We start from the raw sequence: 23,706 nt of genomic DNA, 5'->3' as shown, positions 1-23,706 counted from the left end.
AAAATTCTGTACCTTCATCGTCCAATACAGTAGCCATTGGCTATAGTAGCTGTCAACCTCTTGAAATGTGACTAATGCAAAATTTAATTTACATGGTCATTTATGACTGGCGTTTGTTGCATTGAACTGTGCCGCTATAGAAGATGGTGGATTAAACAGTGTAATGGAGTGGATGTAAAACATGGGCAACACTCCCCACCTAAGAAGTCAGTATTTGGATATGTGTGGAATAGTTTTGAAAACTGTGGTGATCAGGGTGTTGTTCTCATGTAGTGCCCCATAGGCAAGGGATGATAAATGTCCTGCAGAGGGTAGAACAGTTCAGCACAGTGAACAGTTATCCTTCTCCCCAATGCCCCATTGAGAAAACCGATGAAAAGTTGAAATCTAAGCTTGTGAGGAGCATTTGGAAGTGGAAGACATGTACTAAAAGGTGGAGGAATGTGACGATTTGAAGGACTTGTGTAGCAAGAGTGCATTTTTTTAATGTTCCTATGGTAGAGCTGTGAGAATGAATCAGTAATGGAGTATCTGCCTTGGAATAGTCCCTGTGGCAGAGACTGCTACCAAAGGGAGATGCTGGTTGACCTCTGCATCTTAGATGATTGTGTGTCAGGTAGAATGGTGTATGTGATAATTATTTGAGTTTTCTGTAACAACCTGATGTTAACTTTATGCATTCATTCTGTGTCTGCACAGCATCTGCTTTGTGGGAACCACTGAGCTAGATGAAACAGGACAGATAGAATATTTTTCTCTTCCTTGAACTTTTACTTCTTTATTGTAGTTTGAGTATTGGCTTTATGTAGTACTTGTATCTTACTAGTGAGTTTCATTTCTTGTAATTTCTTATTTAAACCCAAGTTAATTGTAGGTGAATTGCTTGCAACCTACATATTTCTGTTTCCATATTCAAACACTTGAATATTCAAACCTAAATGTATTGTCTTCTGACTACACATTAAAATCCCCAAGAGGGCTATAAAAACAAACTATTGACTGAGCTCTATCTCAGATCAAGTGTGCCTAAGTCTCTGGGATGGGGTCCTGGGTACCAGTAGTTTATCAAGCTTCCCAGATAATTCTGATGTGTAGCCAGAGTTGGCAATTGCTCATGTAACCCTGTGTGATGGCTTTAAATCTTAATTCTGCCTTAGATTACATTGTACTTCTCAGCTTTAAAGACATGTCATCTTGTCTTCTTTCATATTACAATAAAATCATTAAATCAAACAAGGCAAAATACAAAGTTCTCTAGCAGGTCCTACTTGGCTTTGTAATCAGCATTTTTCTTTTCTTAGTAGTTATTCATCTAGTTAAGAATTCAGTGAACTATTTGGTTTACCCCATGTAAAATTATCCACAAGGAAGGAATTGAACTGTTTTATCCTTTGTGAGGATATAGAAACACCTGTCTTTTATCATTCTCTTATAGTAGTCTATAAATAAATACTAGTCTATAAAAAAGCAGTCACTTGATTTTGTATACTGATTATCAGTGAATATTTATTGATTTCTTGTGATCACCTTGTATTGTTTCATAATTGATTCAAGCACTTTTTATTTTCCCTGGACTAATGTCTGCCAGTCAGTCTGGTCTGTAATTATAGACCAATCTGTAGTTTCTGAAATCTATCATTTTTTATCTTTATTTCAGACACCAAAGCATTTGTTCCTCTCTAAGCCAGTGACTTGTTTTCTTCCTCAAAGAATTTGGATCAAATTTATGGGAAAGATTTAGAAATTTTTACTTGAGCCTTAGGGGCTTGTTATCTCTTTAATATTTTCAAGTGCTTGGAATGGGGAGAATTTTTCTTGCCATTTTATTTACTGTGGTATCTTTCTTAAGGAACCATTTTTTTCACCAAGCACGGTGACACACACCTGTAATTCCAGCAGCTCTGGAGGCTGAGGCAGGAGGATAGCTAGTTCAAAGCCAGCCTCAGCAACTTAACAAGGCCCCTAAGCATCTTAGAGACCCTGTCTCAAAAAGGAGCTGGGGATGTGGCTCAGTGTTTAAGAACCCTGTCTTCAATCCCTGATACTAAAAAAAAAAAAAAAAAAAGTGATTTTTTTTCTAGAGCATAAAATAAAGATCAACTTCAGCTTAGCTTACCTTGAATGAAGAAACCTGTTTTGAATTGGAAGAGTTATATTAATGTATTTTTTTCTGTGCAAATAAAGAAAAAAATAAAATAAGCCTCTATTAATTGTTGTCATTTAATCAGGTTGAAAAATACTTATTTCCTTTACACTTTTTAACTTCTTACAATTATTCAGGTAGAACTTACCCCAGAACTCTCCAGTCTGGTTTAACTTTGCACCAATTGTGTTGCATTTCTCACTTCCTCTTTTGTATTGGTGTCTACAGGGAAGTAGGGTGTCCTAGTGTCAACTCTTTCTTAATTGGTAAGACTAGTCCGTGATAGATCTTTCTAACTTCTTCAGTTCTCAGTGACAGGAACTCTAGGCTCAGCTTTTTCCACATCCTACCCTGACACTCAAAGAGTTTGCACAAGGTAACTAGCCCTCATCAAAAAGTCAGCAAAACCTGATAAGTAAGAGAGTTAAAAGATGATGGTTTGAGTGTATTTCCTGATACTTCTAGATAGCATTAATTTCTCTAAATTGTATTTAGTCTCTATTAAATTAATTAATTAATTAATTAAATTTCTTCCTTTACTGATATAGATTTTGAGCCATTTACTAAAATCATGCATATATCAAAACAGTGAAAAATTTAGGAACATAGGGCTTTTTTTCTTTGTTTAATGTGAGGAATATGTATTTCTGTTGGTGTTTGGTTTTCATCCTCCTCCTTTGTTTCTTTCAGTTAAGATCCCCAATGCAGCTTTTATTCAGGCAGCCCGCAGAAAACGTGAATTGGCCAGGGCCCAAGATGACTATATTTCTTTGGATGTAAAACATAACTCTATCACCCCTGATATGAAGAGGAACAGTGATGAGGATCCTGAGAGCGAGCCTGATGACCATGAGAAGAGAATACCATTTGCCCCAAAGCCTCAGACACTTAGACAAAGAATGACTAAAGAAACAAGTATATATTTAATTTATTTACATTCTATGAATTTTAAGGCATTTTTCCTTATAATATTTTATAAAATTTCCATAAAAAGTAATGTAGTATTTCACATTGTAGAGAGTGTTAATGTTGGTTTTTATTTACTGTCAATTTGGTCCATGACATATAATGCTATAAGCCTCTAAAAGCTGTATCTGTATCAAAATATTAATATTAAAGGGTGTGTGTAATAATGTTTGCTAAGGCCTGTACCCTACTTGCTTTTTGGCAGGTTGAAGAAATTATGCAATATCTTAATTTTGAAATATTACAAGCTATCATTGTCACCTTTATAAATTATTTTTTGTAAATATGGAAGAGTCTACATAGCTTTTAGATGTCATATTAAAATCTTCCCTATTTTAGTAAAAGGTTGCCTTGAGTGGGACAATTGGGTGACCTGGGTGCAGGTTCTGGAGTCAGCTTGCTGGATTTAAGCTTCATCATAGCCTTCAGACAAATAATTTAAGTGTCCCCTACTATGCGAACTTCCTCATTTGTAAACTGAAGGCAATAGAGACACCTTCTTCCCAAATTATAGTGAAGAAGAATAAACATGTAAAGTGCTAAGTCAGCATATAGTACACCCTAGAAATGTTGGCTGCTGCAACTGGAATGGAAAAATACTGAGTGTTCATGTGTGAACTTTTTTTTTTTTTTTTTTGCAGCAAGTAGAAATGAAGAAACAAGTGAAGACAGTCAAGAAGATGAAAATCAAGATATTTGGGAACAGCAACAAATGAGGAAAGCAGTTAAAATCACAGAGGTAATTATTTTTTATACCATATATTATTACATTCCTGTGCCTACTATAACATGGTGACTGAAAACAACACAGAATTTATTCTCTTACATCATGGAGGCCAGAAATCTAAAATCAATCAAGATGGTTGGCAGGGCTGTGCTCCCTCTAAATGCCCCATAGGGGAATCATTTCTTGTCTTTTTCAACTTCTGGTTGTTCCAGGTTTTCTTTTGAGTTGTGACTGTGTAGCTCCTTTCCCTGCCTCTGCTGTCACATGCCCTCTCAGTGTCTGTACTTTGTGTTTCCTATAAGGACACTTGTCTACATTTAGGATTCACTCAGATTATCCAGGATGATTTCATCTCAAGATCTTTCACTTGGATATAACCACAAAGACCTTTATTCCAATAAAATTAAAAATATTTTTTCATTCTTAATTTTCTATTAACAGTTTATGTTAAACACAGGTGTTTAAAAGTTAAACCCAATATTTATGGTGATATTTAAAACAAAACTGAAAAGAAAAAAAGAGCTGGGGGTGATTTCTTGCCTAAAATGCACAAGATCTGAGTTCAATCCCTAGCATTACAAAAAATTTAAAAACTAAAATTGCCATTGGGGTCAAAAGTCCTGGATTTTGGTTCAGGTCTTCCTGCTAGAATATAATCCCCATGAGGTGAAGAATTGTTAACAGTTTTGTTCAGGGTTGTATCCAGCAGCACCTAATGTGGGTGCTCAATAAATATTGAAAAGAACTCTGAGTAAAACACTAAGTTTCTATAAGCCTCAGGGTTTTTTTTCTCAATAATAAAGGGAATAATAATAATATTAAACCCCTGATGAGATGATGACTGTAAGATTCAAAATTAAAGTCAAAGTGCTTATAAACACTATAATAATATACATATAAAAGGTTTTATATTAAGAATTCTTTGAGAGGTTGTTATTTGTTATTTTAACTTAGAAAGTTTTGTAAGATTTTCATGTTATTAAAACTATAAAGCTAAATATAAAGCTAAACTCGTGATTGTAATTTTAGAATTTCTAACCTGAGAAATGATTTAGCAGGTGGTTTTTATAATTATAATAGGCTTAGATGTTTTCCCTTACTTTTTTGGTAAAAATCAGTGTTAACAACATCATTTAAAAAATATTTCAGAAGAAACCATATCCCAGTCCTTACTCTACCTGCTCAGTTACATAATTCCTTTGTATTTGTTATGCTTTTTTTTTTTTTTTTCAGACTAATTGCTATCATATTGTCCATCAGAGGTTCCAAAATTTATGTATAATGAAGCCCTTAGTATCTCAGTAATTTTAACATGGAGATCCTGAATCAAAAGAAGTACCAAACATCTATATCATGCACAGCCATAGAAACGAAGTTGTATCCCATTTGTGTACAATGAATCAAAATAAAATCTGTAAAAATTTTTAAAAATGTGAAAAAAGTACAAACCAGGGACTGGGGAGATAGCTCAGACGGTAGAGTGCTTACCTTGTAAGCACAAGGCCCTGGGTTCGATCCCCAGCACCCAAAAAAAAAAAAAAAAGTACAAACCGTTCCATTTATTAAATAGTTAGGTCCAAACTTAATGAGATTTATGTGCTAACAACTTATCCATTTAAGAATAATAATACAGATAAATTGAAGAAAAATCTTTTTATCTCATTTTTAAATAACCCACAGTTGCTTACTGATAGAATGTGTGCACCTGTTTGACTTGAAATGATTTCTCAAACCTTGGAATCATTTTGGACACTGCCTCTCTCTTTTCCATATTAAACTTCAATACTTGCTTTTTATCATAGCATCCTCCTAAAACCCAGCTCCACAAATTTGACTCATCAAAAGGAATGTAGTACAGTCTGAGGTTGCAAACTGAACTAATTAGAGGTAGCAGTTCAATAGAGTGTTGCTCTGTTTCCCTAAAAATCTTAAAATATTCACTCCTTTGAATCCTCTAGGATGCCTTCACATACTTTGGGAACTATAGTCTACCTACAATTTTAATTTATGATTTGTTTGTTCTGTTTTGTTTTGGGTACTGAAGACTGAACTCAGAGACCACTTTACCACTGAGCTATGTTCCTGTTCCTTTCTGTTTTTTAATGTGAACCTTGAGAGCTTATTTGGAGGTCCTAGCAGAGAAGTGCAGCTACTCGTATACCCTTAATAGGAGAATGATTCTCCTCTTTTGGGGAAAATAATCCTCTTCCACTGAGCACACAGCTTCTGGAGACATGGACATGGAGTGGTGAGGGGGGAAGGGGACACCCACCTAGGCAGCGAGATCAACTGAATCAACCCTGGAGATCAGTGGGGTAATAGATGTCATAGCCACATCACATCACATCTTTATTTTTTAAGTTGAGACAGCATCTCACCAAATTGCTGGGGATCTTGCTCAGTTGCCAAGACTGGCCTTGAACTTGCTATCCTCCTGCTTCAACCTCCTGTCCCTGGAATTAACAGGTGTGGGTCACCACTCTCTGCTCAATTCTCATTTCTCTGATTGACATACAAATGTCTTCCCCTGTTTCAATGCAGTTAAAATAACAACTAATTTTAATAGCTGTGTAATATTCAGTGGAGTGAATGAATAATTATTGTAACCATTCCTTATTTTGGTGAACATTTTAGGTTATTTGCAATATGAATTACTTTCCTATTAGTAAATAATAATGATTGAATATTTTATTTTTTCCTCTTCTCCTTTGATTTGTTCAAATGTGTGGTTTTCAACTATTTCCTTAAGATAATTGCCAAGAGTGTTATTACTAATCAAACAAGATGAACATTTTTATGTATATTTTCTCTGTTGCTTTCTAAAGAAACTTTAGGTCGATTTATAACGCCACTGATTTTGGAACGTTTCACCAGCTTGCCAGCTTTAGATGCAAGTATGGTTGCCAAAAATGGAATTTCTTATTTGATTTGCATTTTTATTACTAATATAAGCACACTTATTGGTTTCTTTATTGAAGATTCACCATATGCTCATATCACTTTCCTGTGATGGTCACAACAGATTACCACAGAGTTGGTGGTTTATAATAACAGAAGCTTGTTCTCCCACCTTACTGAAGAACAGAAGTTCAAAATCAAGATGTTAGTAGCTCTGCATGTCTTCCAGAGGCTGTAGTAAAGAATCTACTCCTTCACTCTTCTAGGTTCTAGTTAGTGTTCTTTGACTTGTGGCCACATCTCTCTCTTGGCCATCTTTACTTTAGCTCCTTCTCTTATGTCCCCAAACTCCCTCTCCATCTTTTTGTTGAGGATACTACATAATCCAGGATAAGCACTTGCTCTGAAAATCCTTAACTTAATCACATGTTTTGTCATATTATTCACATGAATGTGAACTTATCCTATACGGTCTCCATTAATCTACTACAGCCACTTAGAATGATGCACAATCTTTGCAGGAAGAGAGACAGCTAAACAAAATAATTACAGTGAACTCTTACAGGTTCTATGCCAGAACTCACTGCAAAAAATAGCACAAAGAAGCAAGGGAGTGGTCAGATTTATAGAACAGTGGGTGAACAGGGAGGTCTGGAAAAGTCTCTACAGAAGTGGTGATATTTAAAATGGAATTATTGAAAGATGTTTATTATGTAAGGGAATTGAAACTCAATCAGGGGATTTGGGAATTTGCAGGTAAGTTGGAGGTGGATGGAAGGCTTGGTGAAAATTGATTTGAGACATGATGGTGCTTATAAATGAGTAAGTAAGCTAATAAGTTGTCTAAATATCTGATCCACTTCTTCACATGCCCTCGTCTGATCTAGAGAGTCTTCAGAACCTTTGAACATTTTAGACATTGTGGTGATGAGTTGTGATTAGTCAGAGGATACTAATACATACCCAGATATCTATATTATAAGATGTGTTAGCTAAGAATGCATTTGTGTGAACCTCCTGTTACTGTAAGAAATACCTGAGATAATCAATTTGTAAAGAAGAAAGGTTATTTTGGCTCATAGTATTGAAGGTTTCCATTCACAACCAAATGACCCCATTGCTTTCGACTTGTGGAGACATAGTACATCTTCATAGGAGCACACAGTGGCAGAGGAAGCCCATTCATTTCATGGTGGCCAGAAAGTGAAAAAGAGAAGAGAAAGACTGTGGTCCCAATATCACTTACAAGGGGCATGCCTCCAGTTTTAACCAGGTTCTACCTATTAAAAGCTCTCTCATCTCCCAATAGTAACACAGGCTGGTAACCAAGCCTTTAACAGGGTCTTTGGGGAACATGTCCCCAAACCATAGTAGCATTTCTCTGCAAATATCAGAAAACCCAAATAACAGTGCAAGATAAAAAAGTTTTTCCTAGAAACCTTGCCCCAAACTTCCATTTAAATGGCTGCTTCTATCACATTGTTCTGATCCCATGCCAGGTAGCATTCCTCCAAGAAGGACTGTTGCTTCTTCAAAAACCATATGACTCAGAGTACACTAGACTGTAACCAAAGTTAGCTTTAAAAACTTTAAGAACTAAACTTCTGGGAAATTTTTGATTTTTAAAATTTGTCTCTTGTAGATTTAAGTCTTAAAATTTAGAACTGAGGATTTAGAAAACATTCTGTTGTGAAAATGAAAGTTACAAAGGCAGGGAATTTTTGAGCTGGAAGGGACCTTGGTGTATGCAGTCTCCTTTTAAGCTATTAACATTTGTAAAGTAAGTGACATTTTTTTAAATAAATTTTAATATTATTTCTAGGGAAGAGACATAGACCTTTCCCACAGTAGTAAATCTCAAACAGTGAAGAAGTTTGATACTTCCATTTCATTTCCACCAGTAAATTTAGAAGTTATAAAGAAACGACTAAATACCAGGTAAGTAATATTCACTTTGAAATTTACATTTGTTCTAGACACTTAGTAGTTTAAAAGCACTGTATTCTTTTTGGTTATCAAATATTAATACCAAATAGATTTACAGGACAAAAATACCATTTCTGTTAACTGCACTAACACACCTGCTTTGGATTATGTTTGTATTCTTAATCTTTTTGACAGATATATATTACATAGTTAAAATCAGTAATTCTTAAATTCTGGGTTTTTATTTAATGATTATAATTATTATTCTACATGACTCTTAGTTTTTTAAAAGATGTATCTTATCTGTCCATATAATTAACATACCATAATTTACTTAAGTATTTCTGCAGGACATTTTGACTTCTAAATTTTCTCTATTATAGATAATAATACAGATAATGAATACTGTATTCTGTAAGCCTTTTGCTCTGCTGACTTTTTTTCCCCCCCTTAAAATAAATTTCCAGGGGAAGTCAGTCACGGCAAAGGTCATATTTTTATGGCTCTTGGTACAAAATGCCTTTCTAAAGCAAGGTATCTTTTATTCTAAGAGTATTAATATTTATCTCCTTAATAGACTAACCTTAATGTGTTATTTATGTTAAAGCTCAGGCAAACCCCATCATGTTATATTGCTTTAAATATTTTATATTGTACTGTGAGATCCAGTGATGCTCATTATTAGGTGTGTGAGAGGAGTATGTGGTAAGTTTTAATCTTTGTAACAGTTTGATACAAGGAGAGGATTTGGTTCTCCTGCCTTTAAAAGAACATTTTGAGTGCTTTTCAGGGTGTATTTGTTTCTGTACTTAAGAATAAGTGCAAAATGTCCTTCCAAGTATCTTTTCCATAAATCAACTTTAAAGTGGATTCATTCCTTTATTACATTGCAACTAAAACAGTGGTCATAGTTGTTCATTTAAATGAAGATTTGATGTAGAAAGGACATTTAGTAGTATTTTATAGGAAAATAAATATTTGAGAATCTTTACATGTACAAGTTTTTAGATATTAAGTTATTTCTGTTTTCTAGGGAATTGCCAAACTACCAGTTCCTTCTACTTTTGTTAGTAAAGTTTTTTTGGAACACAATTTTACTTATATATTTACATGTTGTCTGTGGCTACTTTTGTCTACAGTGCAGTGGACAATTGCAACAGCAGCCATCTAGCCTTTAAAATGGTTGAAATATTTATTCTCTGACCTTGTACAGAAAAAGTTTGCCAATACCTATTCTAAATCAGTATTTGAGGGAGTGTTGTTTTGGCTTTTTTTTTTTTTTTGAGGGGGGTGGTTGGTACCAGGGATTGAACCCTGGGGCACTTAACCACTGAGCCACATTCCTAGCCCTTTTTTGCATTTTATGTAGAGACAGGTCTCACTGAGTTGCGTAGGGCCTCACTAAATGGCTGAGACTGGCTTTGAACTTGCCAAGCTGCTGGCATGCGGCTACTGCGCCCAGCTCAGTGTTTTTCTAATAGTGATGTTAAGGGCTGGGGATATAGCTCAGTTGGTAGAGTGCTTGCCTCCCAAGCACAAGGCCTTGCACTGCAAACCCCAATCCCCAGCACTGCAAAAAAAAATAAAAGTAAAAATAGTTATGTTAAGTGAGATTACTGTTATATATTCAAGATATTTCTAAAATAACTTCATTATTATTTATTGGTATCTTGATACAATTTCCTTATTTAAAAGAAAACAGCTAGAATGACTCTTGCTTCTAGAATTGCATGCATGTAAACCAGAACCTATATGGTTGTTCATAATTGTTTTGCAAGAGTGATAACATAGAAGAAAGACAGTGAATCACTGGTTTAGATTAGCATTTCATTTAATCTGGATACTTTATTTTAAATTTATTGTTGTATTCAACTTTGTTATTCACTAGGTTCTGTATTTTAAAAAGAAAATAAACCTTCATGGTTAAAAAACGTAACCAACCAGTACAAAAGATATACATAGAAAAGGAGAACTATTGCTTCCAGTTTCTTGTTTCCTTCCAGAAGTGGTCTGTATCTGTACAAATACATGTATATTTTTTCCTATTTTTTTATTGGTGCATTATAGTTGTATGTAATGGAAGGATTCATTGTTATATATTCCTAAGAGCACAGAATATAATAATGTAATTTGGCTAATATCCTTCCCCATTATTCCCCCATCCCTCTCTTCCTCCTTCCCCCTGGTCCCTTTTCTTCTATTCTACTGATCTCCCTTCCACTTTCATGAGATTCCCCCCAACCACCTTTCTTTTCCATTTTCCTCTCTAGCTTCTATAGTTGAGAGAAAGCATACAACCCTTGACTTTCTGAGTTACTTCTGGTTTATTTCACTTAACATAATATTCTTAAGTTTCATCCATTTTCCTGCAAATAACATATTTACATTCTTTATGGCTGAATAAAACTCTGCTGTGTTTATGCCACATTTTCTTTATGCATCCATCTGTTGATGGGCACTTAGGCTGGTTCCATAGTTTGACTATTGTGAATTGTGCTGTTATAAACAGGAGTATGCACATACCACTGTAGTGTGATGACTTTAGTTAATATCTTAGGAGGGATATAGCCGGGTCATGTGGTGGTGACATCCCTAGTCTTTTGAGCAACCTTCACACTGATTTACATAATGGTTGCACTAATTTACAGTCCCACCAGCAGTGTAAAAGTGTTCTCTTTTTTCCACATCTTCTCCAGCATTTATTAATTGTATTCTTTACGACTGTCATTGTGACTGGAATGAGATAAAAATTCAGTGCTTAGTTTTGATTTCCGTTTCCCCAATTGCTAATGATTTTGAACATTTTTTCATATATTTGTGGGTCATTTTTATTTCTTCTCTTGAGAAGTGCCTGTTTAGTTCATTTGCCCATTTATTAATTGGTTTTTTTTTTTTTTCTTTTTCGGTGTTAAGTTTTTTGAGTTATTTATATATTCTGGATATTAATCCTTTGTCAGAAGAGTACCTACCAAATACTTTCTTGCATTTTGTAGGTTATCTCTTCACAGTGCTAATTGTTTCCCCTTTGTGTACATATATATTTATATATTGTCCCATTTTGTTATACAAAAAAGAAAGCACGCTGTTTTTGGTGTATCTAGAGTTTTTCACATTGTACCTACTTACAAATTCACTGCTATAACTGATAATATTATACTTTATTAAAATTAAAATATTTTATTAACAGTGCCTGCTGTACATTATTATATTGATTTATATCTTAACTCTCACTGTTCTTTACATAGTCTGAAAGAAAAAGGTAAATTGGGGAGAGGACATTTGGCCTAAGCAAGTGTTAGAGTGTCTTTTATGGACCAGGTTAGCAGGAATAGATTAATATTTTAATCCTGGTTCAAGTCCACATACTGTGAAATTATTATTTCATTTTTAGTTAATTCTCTCATTTTAAAGCAGAGTCAAATATTAGTGGAAAATACATCCCAGATGTTTTTAAAGAAATGGGTTTCTTGTTCCTCCATTGGCACAAACTTATGTAACAGTAACTCCATGTGGCCTCCTTGGGTTTGAATCTGAAATGATTGATTGTTCCTGGATCTCATGTAGTTTATAAATTCTTATCAATCCCAGCCTAAAACCATACTCTTTAACTTCTAATCTAAAATTAGTCTATGAATTAGCCCTCACCTTTAAAAACCTAGCAGTGTCTTTACAACTATAATACACCAGTTTTAAAAAGTTGGGGAGAAAGGATTAAGAATTAAGATATGTCTAGAAGTAAAAATTAAAATTAAATTTAAATTTAAAAAACTTATCAGTGCTGTATTCCCTTTTCCCTTAAGAGCTCTATAACTGTGATGAGCCCCTTTACTTAGCAAGTATAATAACTCAGATTTATAAGATTATCAGTTCCCTTGATTGTCTTTAAAAATGTTTGCAAGACTGCTACTTCAGAGAAAAGCTTGAAAAATAAAGCATTTTTATTTTATTTATTTAGACTAACATTACTACAGGATACTCATCGTGCACATCAGAGAGAATATGAAAAATATATTCAAGATGTCAAAAGATCAAAGAGTACAGTCGAGAACCTGGAGAGTTCATCAAGTCAAGCTGTAAATTATAAGTTCTATAAAAACATGAAAATCTACGTGGAAAATATAATTGACTGTCTTAATGAAAAGGTACATATAAATCTATCATTTCTTCTGGGAAAAACACCTTTATCATACAACTAAAAAATATTCTAAATCTTACTATTTATGATGTGATTTTGATTATCTGTAAGTATTTTTCGTACATATTTTTTCTATTGTCCCATTTATTTAGTCAATAATATATCAATGAGGGATTATAGGTTATTTTTCAGACTCTTTGCCTAGTTAAGAACTATTATACCTAATTTATTTCTCAAATTGTCCCAGCTATGGCAATTGGGAACTTTTTAAAATTTTTTATTTGTTCTTTTTGGTTATACATGACAGTGGAGTATATTTTCACATATTATACGTGCATGGGGTATAATTTCCCATTTTTGTTTTTGTACATGATGTGGAGTTTCACTGGTCATGTATTCATATGTGAACATAGGAAAATTATATCCAATACATTCTACTGTCTTTCCTATTTCCATACCCCTCCCTTCACTTCATTCCCCTTTGTCTATTCCATTGAACTTCTGTCCCCCACCTCCCAACTCCCATTGTGTATTAGCATCCACATATCAGAGAGAACATTCAGCCTTTGGTTTTTGGGGATTGGCTTATTTTGTTTAGCATGAATTTCTCCAGCTCCATTCATTTACCAGCAAATGCCATAATTTCATTCTTCTTTATGGCCAAGTAATATCCCATTGTATATATGTACCATGTTTTCTTCATTCATTCATCTGTTGAAGGGCATCTAGGTTGGTTCCATAGCTTAGCTGTTGTGAATTGAGCTGCTACATTGATGTGGCTGCATCACTATAGTATGCTGATTTTAAGTCCTTCAGGTATAGGCCAAAGAGTGGGATAACTGGGCCACATGGTGGTTCTATTCCAAGTTTTCTGAGGAATCTCCATATTGCTTTCCAGAATGGTTGCACCAATTGCAGTCCCACCAGCAATGTATGAGTGTACCTTTTCCCCCACATCCACACCAACATTTATTGTTACTTGTACTCTTGATAACTGCCATTCTGACTGGAGTGAGATAAAAATCTCAGTGTAGTTATAATTTGCATTTCTCTAATTGCTAAAGATGTGGAACATTTTTTCATATATTTGTTGATTGATTGTATTTCTTCTTCTGTGAAGTACCTGTTCAGTTCCTTTGCCCATTTATTGATTGGGTTATTTATTTGGTGTTAAGTTATTTTGAGTTCTTGATACATTATTTTTATTGGTGTCTTATAATTATGCATAATACTAGGTTTCGTTGTTTCCTGTTTGTATATGTGCACAGTACAATGTAATTTGTCAATTTCATTCCTCAGTACCTCCCCTTCCCCCTTCCTCACAGGTCCCCTTCCTCTGTTCTCCTGCTTTCCCTTCTGTTTTCATGAGATTCCCCTCACCTTTTTTTTTTTCTTTTTTCTCTAGCTTCACGTGAGAGAAAACATAACGACCTTTGACTTTCTGATTTTGGCTTATTTTGCTTAACATTGCTCTCAAAATCCATCACTTTTCCTGCAAGTGACACAATTTCATTCTTCTTCATGAATGAAACTCCATGGTGTATATATACCACATTTTATTTATCCTTGCATCCTATAGGTTTTTAACATATTCCCATAATGCTGGACATTGAGGGGATTTGCACTCATTTTGATGCTATAAGTAACACTATAAAATATTGTAATTTTGTATTGAAGTTTCATCTGTTTAATAATTTCTAGAAAATGAAACAATTCAAAGAAAAGGAATTATTAAGTACAAATATTTTAAGGCTTATGAAACATATTGCCAAACTGTTCTCCAGAAAGATGTGTTAGTTTTACTACTTTACTAAATGAATAAAAAACGAATTTTGTTTTTCTATATTATGTTCTGATCTCAAACCCTTTATTTTATTAGCTATGTGTAGTTTTTCTGTTTGTGAATTATCTCTTTGCCTTGCTATTATTTTGGTTCTTGGTGGGAATTTTTTTCCTTCTCCCCCACCCTTTAGTTTTCTTAAGTTGAACAATTCCTCTTATGTGGGGGGCACAGACAGTGGAAGTAGCCTGAGCTTGTACCCAGGCGTCTTTTAGCCCTGAGCCACATCCGCACCTCTTTTTTTTTTTTTTTATTTTGAGGCAGGGTCTTACTAAGTCACTGAGGCTGACTTCAAACTTGCTGTCCTCCTGCTCAGCCTCCCAAATCACTAGGATTACAAACACACCCTACCATGCCCAGATAAAATGAGAAATACTTTATGTCTTAAAATTTTTAATCCTTTTCCTATTCAATATAAACTCTCCATCTTGTTTTGCCTTTTAAAATTGCCATGGTTGTTTGATATTCATGTTTTGAAATTTTTGTATTATCAGATTTATAAATCTTTCATCTTGTACTTTTTGTTTTTGTTTTATACACAGTAAGTTCTTGCACTGAGATCTTCAGTTATCCATATAAAAAGGTAGATTATTTAAAAGTAAATTATTGCTCTACTTTCCATAGTACTTAAATCATTAAAATGTCAATTAAATGCTTTGTCCTCTGTTGTTTTAAATTGATTACCTTCATATATCACATGGTAGTTACTTTCTGATGTATTCATTAAAATGTAATTTTTTTCTTCATTCATCCTTGAAGAATTACACCTTTAAAATCTTATCAGCCCACGATGGCCGCAGATGTGGAACATCACTGGAATGCAACTATTGCCCAAGAAATAGGAGTTCCAATTTCAAGTAGCCTATGTTTCTGCATCACAACTTTTATGCCCATCCCTGGTTAGTTCTCTTCTCATTTTCTAATTTTTTCAGATTTTACCAGTTTCTTCAAGTGGAAGAAGCCTTGGAAAAACATCTGTACTCCTGATTTCTTCCCACTTGCCTATCTCAAAAAAGACTCCTTTCTCTACCTATCACGCACATCCATGTTCCTCACTCCATCTCCTTTGGCTTCATTATCTTATTATACCTGTTTGAGTAGAAAAAGATGATTTTCTGGTTTTTAATATTAAAAGTATTTGCAGTTAGATCTTTTGCTCATAGTTTTATAATTGAAATGCAGTGGTATTGGAAATGTCTCTTCATGTGAAAATTTAACATATACATATGTTATATATCTTCTAAATATTACTTTTTTATACTTTTGTTATCAGTGACCTGCAAATGTTACTTATATATGTATTTCAGATGATCACCATCCAAGAAATAGAATCATCCATGCACGCACTTCTTTTAAAGCAAGCCATGATTTTAATGAAGCGCAGGCAAGATGAATTAAAACATGAATCAGCATACTTACAACAGTTATCACGTTAGTGTTTTTTATGTTTAATATGGTTTATTATTCATGAAGCTACATTCTCATTTGGAGAATAAAAATGGTTTTATTCTTATTTAAAAATACTTTTTGTGTATTTTCCCACTAATTCTTCACCTACCCTTCCAAAAACAAAACATTTAGAGGTAGAATATCAAAATAAATTAGAGTTAAAAAACAAATATTATAACTTCTAGTCCCTTAGTATTGTAAACAAAATATTTATATGGCCATTTAATGAATGTTTTAAGATGACTTTATAAATCTAAAGACTGTCAGAGATCTAACTTTGTAGTTTTAAGGACTATTCAACAGACTGGTTATGGTGAATTTTAGTATAGATTCATCTGTAAAATTTCACTGTATATAATTGTATACTTTCTTTTAGTTCTCACACTGGTTTTGTATTTTCAGAGATGTCTTCCTCTGAGTGCTATCAGGGAATAGTGAAAGGGATTAAACCACATTTTTTCAATCATAAATAATGATCTATATTAAAATAGATAATAATATGAGTAAGGTATTAGCAATGAAAATATTTCTAGTATTTGGCTATGGAGAAAATTAGTAAAAATTACTGAAAAAGAATATGAGGAAAAGATACATGGAAATAAAATTATATTGTTATTCTCAAGTGCTAAACTACCAACCAAGGTACCTTTTTTAGGCTAGGAAACTTGATGTCTAGTAATATTGTAATAGGGAGTTAACATGAAGATTTCATTGCATAATGAAATATGCAATATAAGCATATTTTATGTGTTTTATATATATATATGTATATACAATCATGATATTACCTTTATTTTCAAGATGTTCCATTTTTCTTTTGAGAATTTGCAGTACAAAATGAATTTTGTTCATTAACAGGCAAAACTGAGACTTCAACAAATGGAAGTTTGGCTGTAGATGAAAAAACTCAGTACATTTTAGAACAAATTGAATCTCGAAGGTACCTATAGAATGTGAAGACTTAAAGCATCATTGAGCAAGTACTTTTCACTACTTAAATAGAATTAACTGTATGAGCTAATTAACCCTAACCCGACATGTTAATTTGTGAAAGTATTGTAAGACCAAAATTTAGTTAAGCAGTTCTCACCTGCTTTAAAGGCGTATTTGAATCCATTGAAAGAAAGGGGTAAAAAAAAAAATGACGTTATATCAAGCTGGGAATTATTCTTAACTAGAAACAGGTCCTGTTTATATTGTTACCCCTTCTTCAGAAACTAATGAGCCCATGGGGATGTTCTTACCAGGAATGTCTTATAAGAAAAAAAGGAAGAACCATCATCACAAAACTTTCAAAAGCTAAAAGGGTCAAAAAATAGTAACATAAAATTGTATCCTAATATGATGGTGTGTTTCTGGCCATAATCTATAAATTATAAAATTAATTATTTTTATTTTAAAGCATTTATTTCAGCAAGAACTATTTGCTTTTTATTTATTTGTGATTCATTACAATTACAAATTTATAGGATACAAAGAAGACAAGCAAGAGCACTTTCTGGTAACTGTAACCATCAGGAAGGGACATCTAGTGATGATGAACTGTCTTCTGCAGAGATGACTGACTTTCAAAAAAGCCAAGGTCAATTACCAAGTTTCTAATATAACTTTATGTGAAGTATGAAATGCTTTGCTATGATTGCCCTTAAATACATAAGTTATAGAAAACATTTGGTAAAACTTGGGAAAAATGGTAAATGATTTTGTCCTTTAAGATTTTTCCACCCTCTGGAAAAATGGAAAATAATGGCTAAGGAACATTGTGAATATTCTTTCATCTATGTGGTTTTTTCCCTCAGCCTTTCTTTTGTTACAAATGAATATTTTGGTTTCATTTCTTTAAGTCCTATTTCCAGTGCAAATTATGTTTACTTTAAAACAATTGAATTTAGTGAAATTATTATTGACATCATGAGAAGGTTCAGTGTGTGTGGTTGAGAGATTCTAAAGGGCTTTAGAGTCAATAGGCTTGAGTTCAAAGAAAGGTTTCATTCTGTGTGATCATAGGCAAATTCATTGACCTCCTAAATACAGTATTATTTGTTGTTTGTAAACGAGTAGATTATATCCATCTTGGTGATGAGATAAGACAATGTATTTGTAGTATTTTAGCATACATCAGGGACTCAATAAATGGTAGTTGCTCTTGGTATTGATATTATCACTGTTGTTGCTAAAGTGATTTTTTAATAAAAATTATATGTTAATATCAAAGGAAAGTTTTTAGTTCAGTTGATTACATAGTCATACGTGGCTATGTTTATAGGAAATAAATTAGTTAAATGCATAATTTAAAGATTTTTTTTACAGGTGACATTTTACAGGATCATAAGAAAGTTTTTGAAGATGTGCATGATGATTTTTGTAACATCCAGAATATTTTATTGAAATTCCAGCAATGGAGAGAAAAATTTCCTGATTCCTATTATGACGCTTTTATCGGCTTATGCATACCAAAACTTTTAAATCCCCTAATACGAGTCCAGTTGCTTGATTGGAATCCTCTTAAGGTATTTATGCTTAACATGTGATTATCCTGGGTCACATTAGTTACTTAAATGCCTTTGCTGTCAGGTTAACTATAAAACACCTTACCCTAAGAGTTGGAGCTAAAATTCAGAGTTTTGGAGCAATAGTCTGGAAATATGTACTTTTAAGCTACATTCTTCTTTACTTGACTCTGACTTGATTTTTCAGCCTGAGCACCACTAAATTTTTATATATTATTTGAAATCCTTCCAAAGTATAAGGTAGTATAGATTTGGAAATTCAACATAAAGACCTGTTCCAAGGGCTCTGAAGGTAGAGAAAACATATTGGAAAAAGATGATAGGAGAACTGAATGGAGGAGGAGGAGTATTTAACAGGAGGAGATTCAAGATATAAAGGGAGAACTATTAGTTCAGTAGCTAGAGATTACACTGAAATTAAGAGAAAAGAACTTACTTTGGTAAGTACAAGGGAGGAGCGACAGATTAAAAGTAATGTTTTAGGGAGCCCTGATAGTTATCTAGTTGGATCAAAGTGAAATAAGAAGTGGAAAGCCATTGTTATAACCCAAGTTCAAGGTAACTGATTCCTCATTTAGGGTGATAGTGACAAAGGGAAGAGAAGGAAAGAATTGATTATAAGAGGTGTTATGAAGTAAGAAGTAGTGAAATGTAGTGAAATGTATCTTCTACATACAAAGATAACCCCAAGTTTTGGATCCTGGAATATTAGAAGAATAGTCATTTCGTGCATAGTAGTGGGGACTTCTCAGAAAGAATGAAGAGGATTTTAAAGAAGTGTTTTTTCTTCTTAAGTAATAAAACACTAGGGAACATCCTTGGGGATATGCCTACTGAGCAAACAGAAATGAGAAAATGAAGTTCTAGAAGAGAGGAGAGTTGAACATAAAGATTTAAGAAAATAAATGATAAAACCATGTCCTTTCTCTTTGCCTGTCTCTACCTGCCACCACCATGCTGGGGACTTAACCCAAGGCCACACTCTACTCTCTTTCTTAGTAATGATACCTATAGACTCCAGGTTAGGATCAGGACTGCACAGTCATTACTATTAAGGAAACAAGTGCTAGGTAGTCAGTTGGGAAACAGCCTAATCATTACTCTTTCAAACTGAATTGGGTACTTATTTGGATAGCAGAGATAATTTCATTAATATATTCAACAAGTAATAACTGGTCATTTGTTACTTGCTAATAAGCTAAAAATGCATGCAAATTATATATTTAAGCTTATGAGATTAAAAAAAAACAGAAGCTCTGCTTGAGGTAGATGAATTTTTATAAGCAAGTTTTATGGTTATTTCAAATGCCAAACAAATGTGTATTTTGCTTCTACAAGAGCATTTGCCGTGTGACAGGCTCTGAAGGCCCTGGCACTCAGTGGGCATTTGCTGAGTGTTTACTGTATGAATGAATGCAGGCAATGCAGCTTTTCGTTATACTGCATAGACACCGTGTCTTACCCATGTCATCTGCCAAGTGGTGGTCTAAGGCTGCATACATATTGTTAAAATGTAAAATTATTTTCTCCTTGATCCTTAGAAAAATTCTGGTGATTACTGGAAAAGTCAACAACTGTTTCAAAATACACTATTGTTTAAGAATTTATTTATAACTTTTGTAATTCCATTTTTAAGTTGGATTCCATAGGTTTAAAACAAATGCCATGGTTCACGTGTATAGAAGAATTTATGGATAACAGTGTGGAAGATGCAAAGAGGGACAATAGTTCCGATAAAAAAATTTTGTATTCAGTCATCAACAAGACAGTTATTCCTCGAATTACAGGTACTCCCTTTTAATCTCGCTAACATTAACTTGCTCTTTGACGGTATAAAATCATTCTCTTCAGTCATATTTTTTCAGAAGTTTTATAATAAAAGGAAATGCTATATGCAGTAAAGATAAACAGATGCCAAATTTAAACTGTTTAAAAAATGCTTGTTTGGGCAAATGGTTGGCTACCAAACTTCTAAAACTCTGATCCTTTAACATTGTGACATTACTGCTGCTTTTGTGACACCCAAACTCATTTGTTAGGAACACATTTTCATCCATCCTTCACCTGTCTTTCTTTTTCTTAACTTACCCTGTTATAGTTTTTCTCTTTATGTATTTTGCCTTTCATTAAAAAAATTACTGCATTTCCTGTGCATCTGCCACTTGCAACTAACTATAAGCACTTAGTATTAATGCCTGTACTTCAGACTTTAAAGTCTGAAGACACTTGTTTTACCTAAAATTGTACTTGACAGGGATCTGTTTCACCTTGCCACAGGATCAATTTTGATAGAAAAGATTGCAACTCTGTTTTTGAAAAAAAGTGAAGCCATTGCCTTTATATGGTTTCTCAGCCAACTCCATTAAATTTTTAAAGATTTTTTTTCCATCCAAGTATTCTTCTGAAAAATTAAAATTCTTATGATTAAACAGTTCCACAAATAAATCACTTTATAAGAAATGAATACCTGCTGGGTTCCTGTAGTGGATGAATTCTCTATATATTTCAAAGGTGGTACTAACAAATGTTTCTAATGGATTGGTTATGGAGCAAATAGAAAGATAGAAATCAAGGATAATTCTATGGTTATTGAAGGAATAAAATTGCCATTTCCTGAAGTGGAGATAACTGAGATGGGTATGTCTAGGTAGGAAGGTATATTAAACATGTTGAATTTGGGTTGCCTGACATCTAAATTAGAGTGTCAGTTATGTTGTTGAATGTATGAGTTATAACAGGGCAGTCCAGGTAGGTATAGATTTGAAATTTATCTGCATATTAATGACAGTTAATCCATAAAATAACTAAATACTAAAGGAATGAATGTACATAGGAAAGAAAAGGGAAGTGACCTGAGTCCTAAGGTTTTCTAGCATTTAGAAGTCAGGTGACAAGCAGACAGCAAAGGCCAGAGTAGTAAGCAGGAAACCAGGCGAGTTGTGTCCCAGAAGCCAAGTAAAGGAAGGGTTTCTAGGAAGAAAAATGAATTGTTGTCGTTGTTGACAGTAAGTAAGTAAAGTAAGGATTAGAGTCAGCCATTGGAGTTTGCTACGTGAATGTCCCTTGTGATTTGATAAAAGCAGTTTAGGTAGAATGATGGAAGATAAGGCCTAAGCAAAAGGAATCCAAGAATAAAATGGAAGAGAAAAATTGGAGATAGAAGCTTAGACAGAATTTTGAGGAATTTTGTTTTAAAAGGAAGGGGAGTAATATAATTAAGAGGTTAGTTTTTTTTTTTTTTTTTTTTTTTTTTTTTTTCCTGGTACTGGGGATTAAACCCAGGGTGCTGTGCCACATTCCCAGATCTTTTTAGTTTTTATTATGAGACAGGATCTGGCTAAGTTGCCAGGCTGACCTCAACTTTATGGTCCTACCTCACTCCCAAGTCGCTGGGATTACAGGCATGCAACACTGGACCCAGCCCAAGATGGGTATCACTTTTAACGCAACAGAAATAACTCCTTGTAGGCTGATGAGAAAGATCCAGTAGAAGTGATAAAAATACCAAAGTGTAAAGGCAGGATTTCAAGAACAGTATCTTTGAGAAAACCAAAGTAGTTGGGATCTCAAGTATAAGTCAAAAGATGGCCTTAACTGGGAGTGTAAGTGCTTCATCCACGGGAATTGGAGACAAGGCAGAACATATGGGCACAGGTGCAGGTAGATGTGTGGGTGCCATTGTGGAGCTTCTCTTCTGATTGCCTTTTTTTTTTTTTTTCTTTCTTAATCAAATCAGAAAGTAAAATAAGTAGCTGAGAGAAGAGTGAGAGTGAGGAGAGAAGGTATGAAATAATCATCTAGGCAAAATGAATCAGAAAATATGATGGCTGACCAGCATTAAGGACTCACTGGAGTTTTATAGTCATCAATTTAATGTGATTTTTTTCCCCCAGTAAATAAATTGCATACCACTAAAAATCTTTGTTTCAGACTTTGTAGAATTCATTTGGGATCCATTGTCAACCTCACAGACAACGAGTTTAATAAAACACTGCAGAATGATTCTTGAAGAACATTCCTCTTATGAAAATGAAGTTAGTAAAAGCCAACAGGTAAAAATTTATTAAAACTGAGTCATAGCCCAGTGGTTGAGCACTTACCTAGCATGTGCAAGGCCCTAAATTCAATCCCCAGGACTGCAAAAAAAGTAAATAAAATGAAATGAAACAATTTATATAGGTTCAGGTATTATTTCATGGAGATATTACCTAGAAAGTAATTTTTTTCTTAAAACAATGTAAAATGTGTAAGAAATGAGTTTGTTTTTAATTTTATAAATGATATCTAGCTACTCGATTAATATGTTATGGATAATTAAGTCGAAAGAGATATAAAAATGCATCTTTGGAAAAAATATGGTTGGGTGTGGTGGTGGCGCATGCCTGTAATCCCAGCAACTTGGGAGACTGAGGCAGGAAGATCACAAGTTCAAACCAGCCTCAACAACTTGGTGAGACCCTGTCTCAAACAAAAAGTGCTGGGGATGAGGCTCAGTGGTTGAGCACCTCTGAGTTCAATCCCCAGTACAAAAATGAAAAAAATATATATATATATTTGCTTGAATTCTACATTTATGAATAATTTAGTTTATTATAGGGTATGTGACTGCTTAATTTGTGCTGCATATGGTGTCATTGACTTAATAACTTTCATTCTAGTGTTTAGTATGCCATTTCATTATTCAAATATGGATTCTTTTTTTTTTTTTTTTTTCACATAAGGGAGTTTATTAAGCAAATAAAGTGTTTCGCTGCAGGGTAAGAGAGAAAATGAGAGGGAAAGAGAAAGGGCGCGTGCTAGAGAGAGTGTGAAAGCCAGGAGGAGAGAGAAAGTAAGGAGGAGAGACAGAAGAATGAGAGAAGATACAAATATGGATTCTTTAAGAACAATATTTCTCTATAGAACTATTTCTTATACTTGAAAAAATATTTGAAATTCCCCATCATCTTTTCATCTTAGTAATGGTATCAAGGACCAGTACCATTGTTGGATATTTTCACCTAGCCTTTTTTTCCCCAAAGTTATAGTTCGAAAGACATGTATGTTTTCTTCTTCCACTTAACATTATCTCATTACAAGGATATATTTGTATGTTAATACAGACTTCAAAAA

General features: G+C 33.8%; 1 protein-coding gene across 9 annotated transcripts in view; it reads left to right on the top strand.

Moving 5' to 3' along the window:
* Gcfc2 (GC-rich sequence DNA-binding factor 2) overlaps nt 1-23,706 on the top strand; it is a 40,795-nt gene that overhangs the window by 4,537 nt on the left and 12,552 nt on the right. For 3 of the 9 annotated variants that reach the window (XR_007104715.1, XM_047523007.1, XM_047523008.1), the window contains exons 3-12: nt 2,834-3,058; nt 3,751-3,848; nt 8,557-8,672; nt 12,616-12,802; nt 15,943-16,066; nt 16,943-17,024; nt 17,554-17,666; nt 18,395-18,594; nt 20,231-20,381; nt 22,525-22,646. Coding sequence is in view for 6 of the 9 variants with exons in the window: in XM_047523007.1 (XP_047378963.1) it covers nt 2,834-3,058; nt 3,751-3,848; nt 8,557-8,672; nt 12,616-12,802; nt 15,943-16,066; nt 16,943-17,024; nt 17,554-17,666; nt 18,395-18,594; nt 20,231-20,381; nt 22,525-22,646 (1,418 nt within the window). In the remaining 3 variants the exon portion in view is untranslated. Of the gene's footprint in view, nt 1-2,833; nt 3,059-3,750; nt 3,849-8,556; nt 8,673-12,615; nt 12,803-15,177; nt 15,219-15,394; nt 15,535-15,942; nt 16,067-16,942; nt 17,065-17,553; nt 17,667-18,394; nt 18,595-20,230; nt 20,382-22,524; nt 22,647-23,706 lie in introns of those variants that run through there. The other 6 variants (XR_007104717.1, XR_007104716.1, XM_047523009.1 and 3 more) reach the window with 5 other exon arrangements.

Source organism: Sciurus carolinensis, chromosome 13 (assembly GCF_902686445.1).
Source record: "Sciurus carolinensis chromosome 13, mSciCar1.2, whole genome shotgun sequence".
Lineage (NCBI taxonomy): Eukaryota > Metazoa > Chordata > Mammalia > Rodentia > Sciuridae > Sciurus > Sciurus carolinensis.
This window is presented reverse-complemented; position numbering and strand designations above follow the sequence as displayed.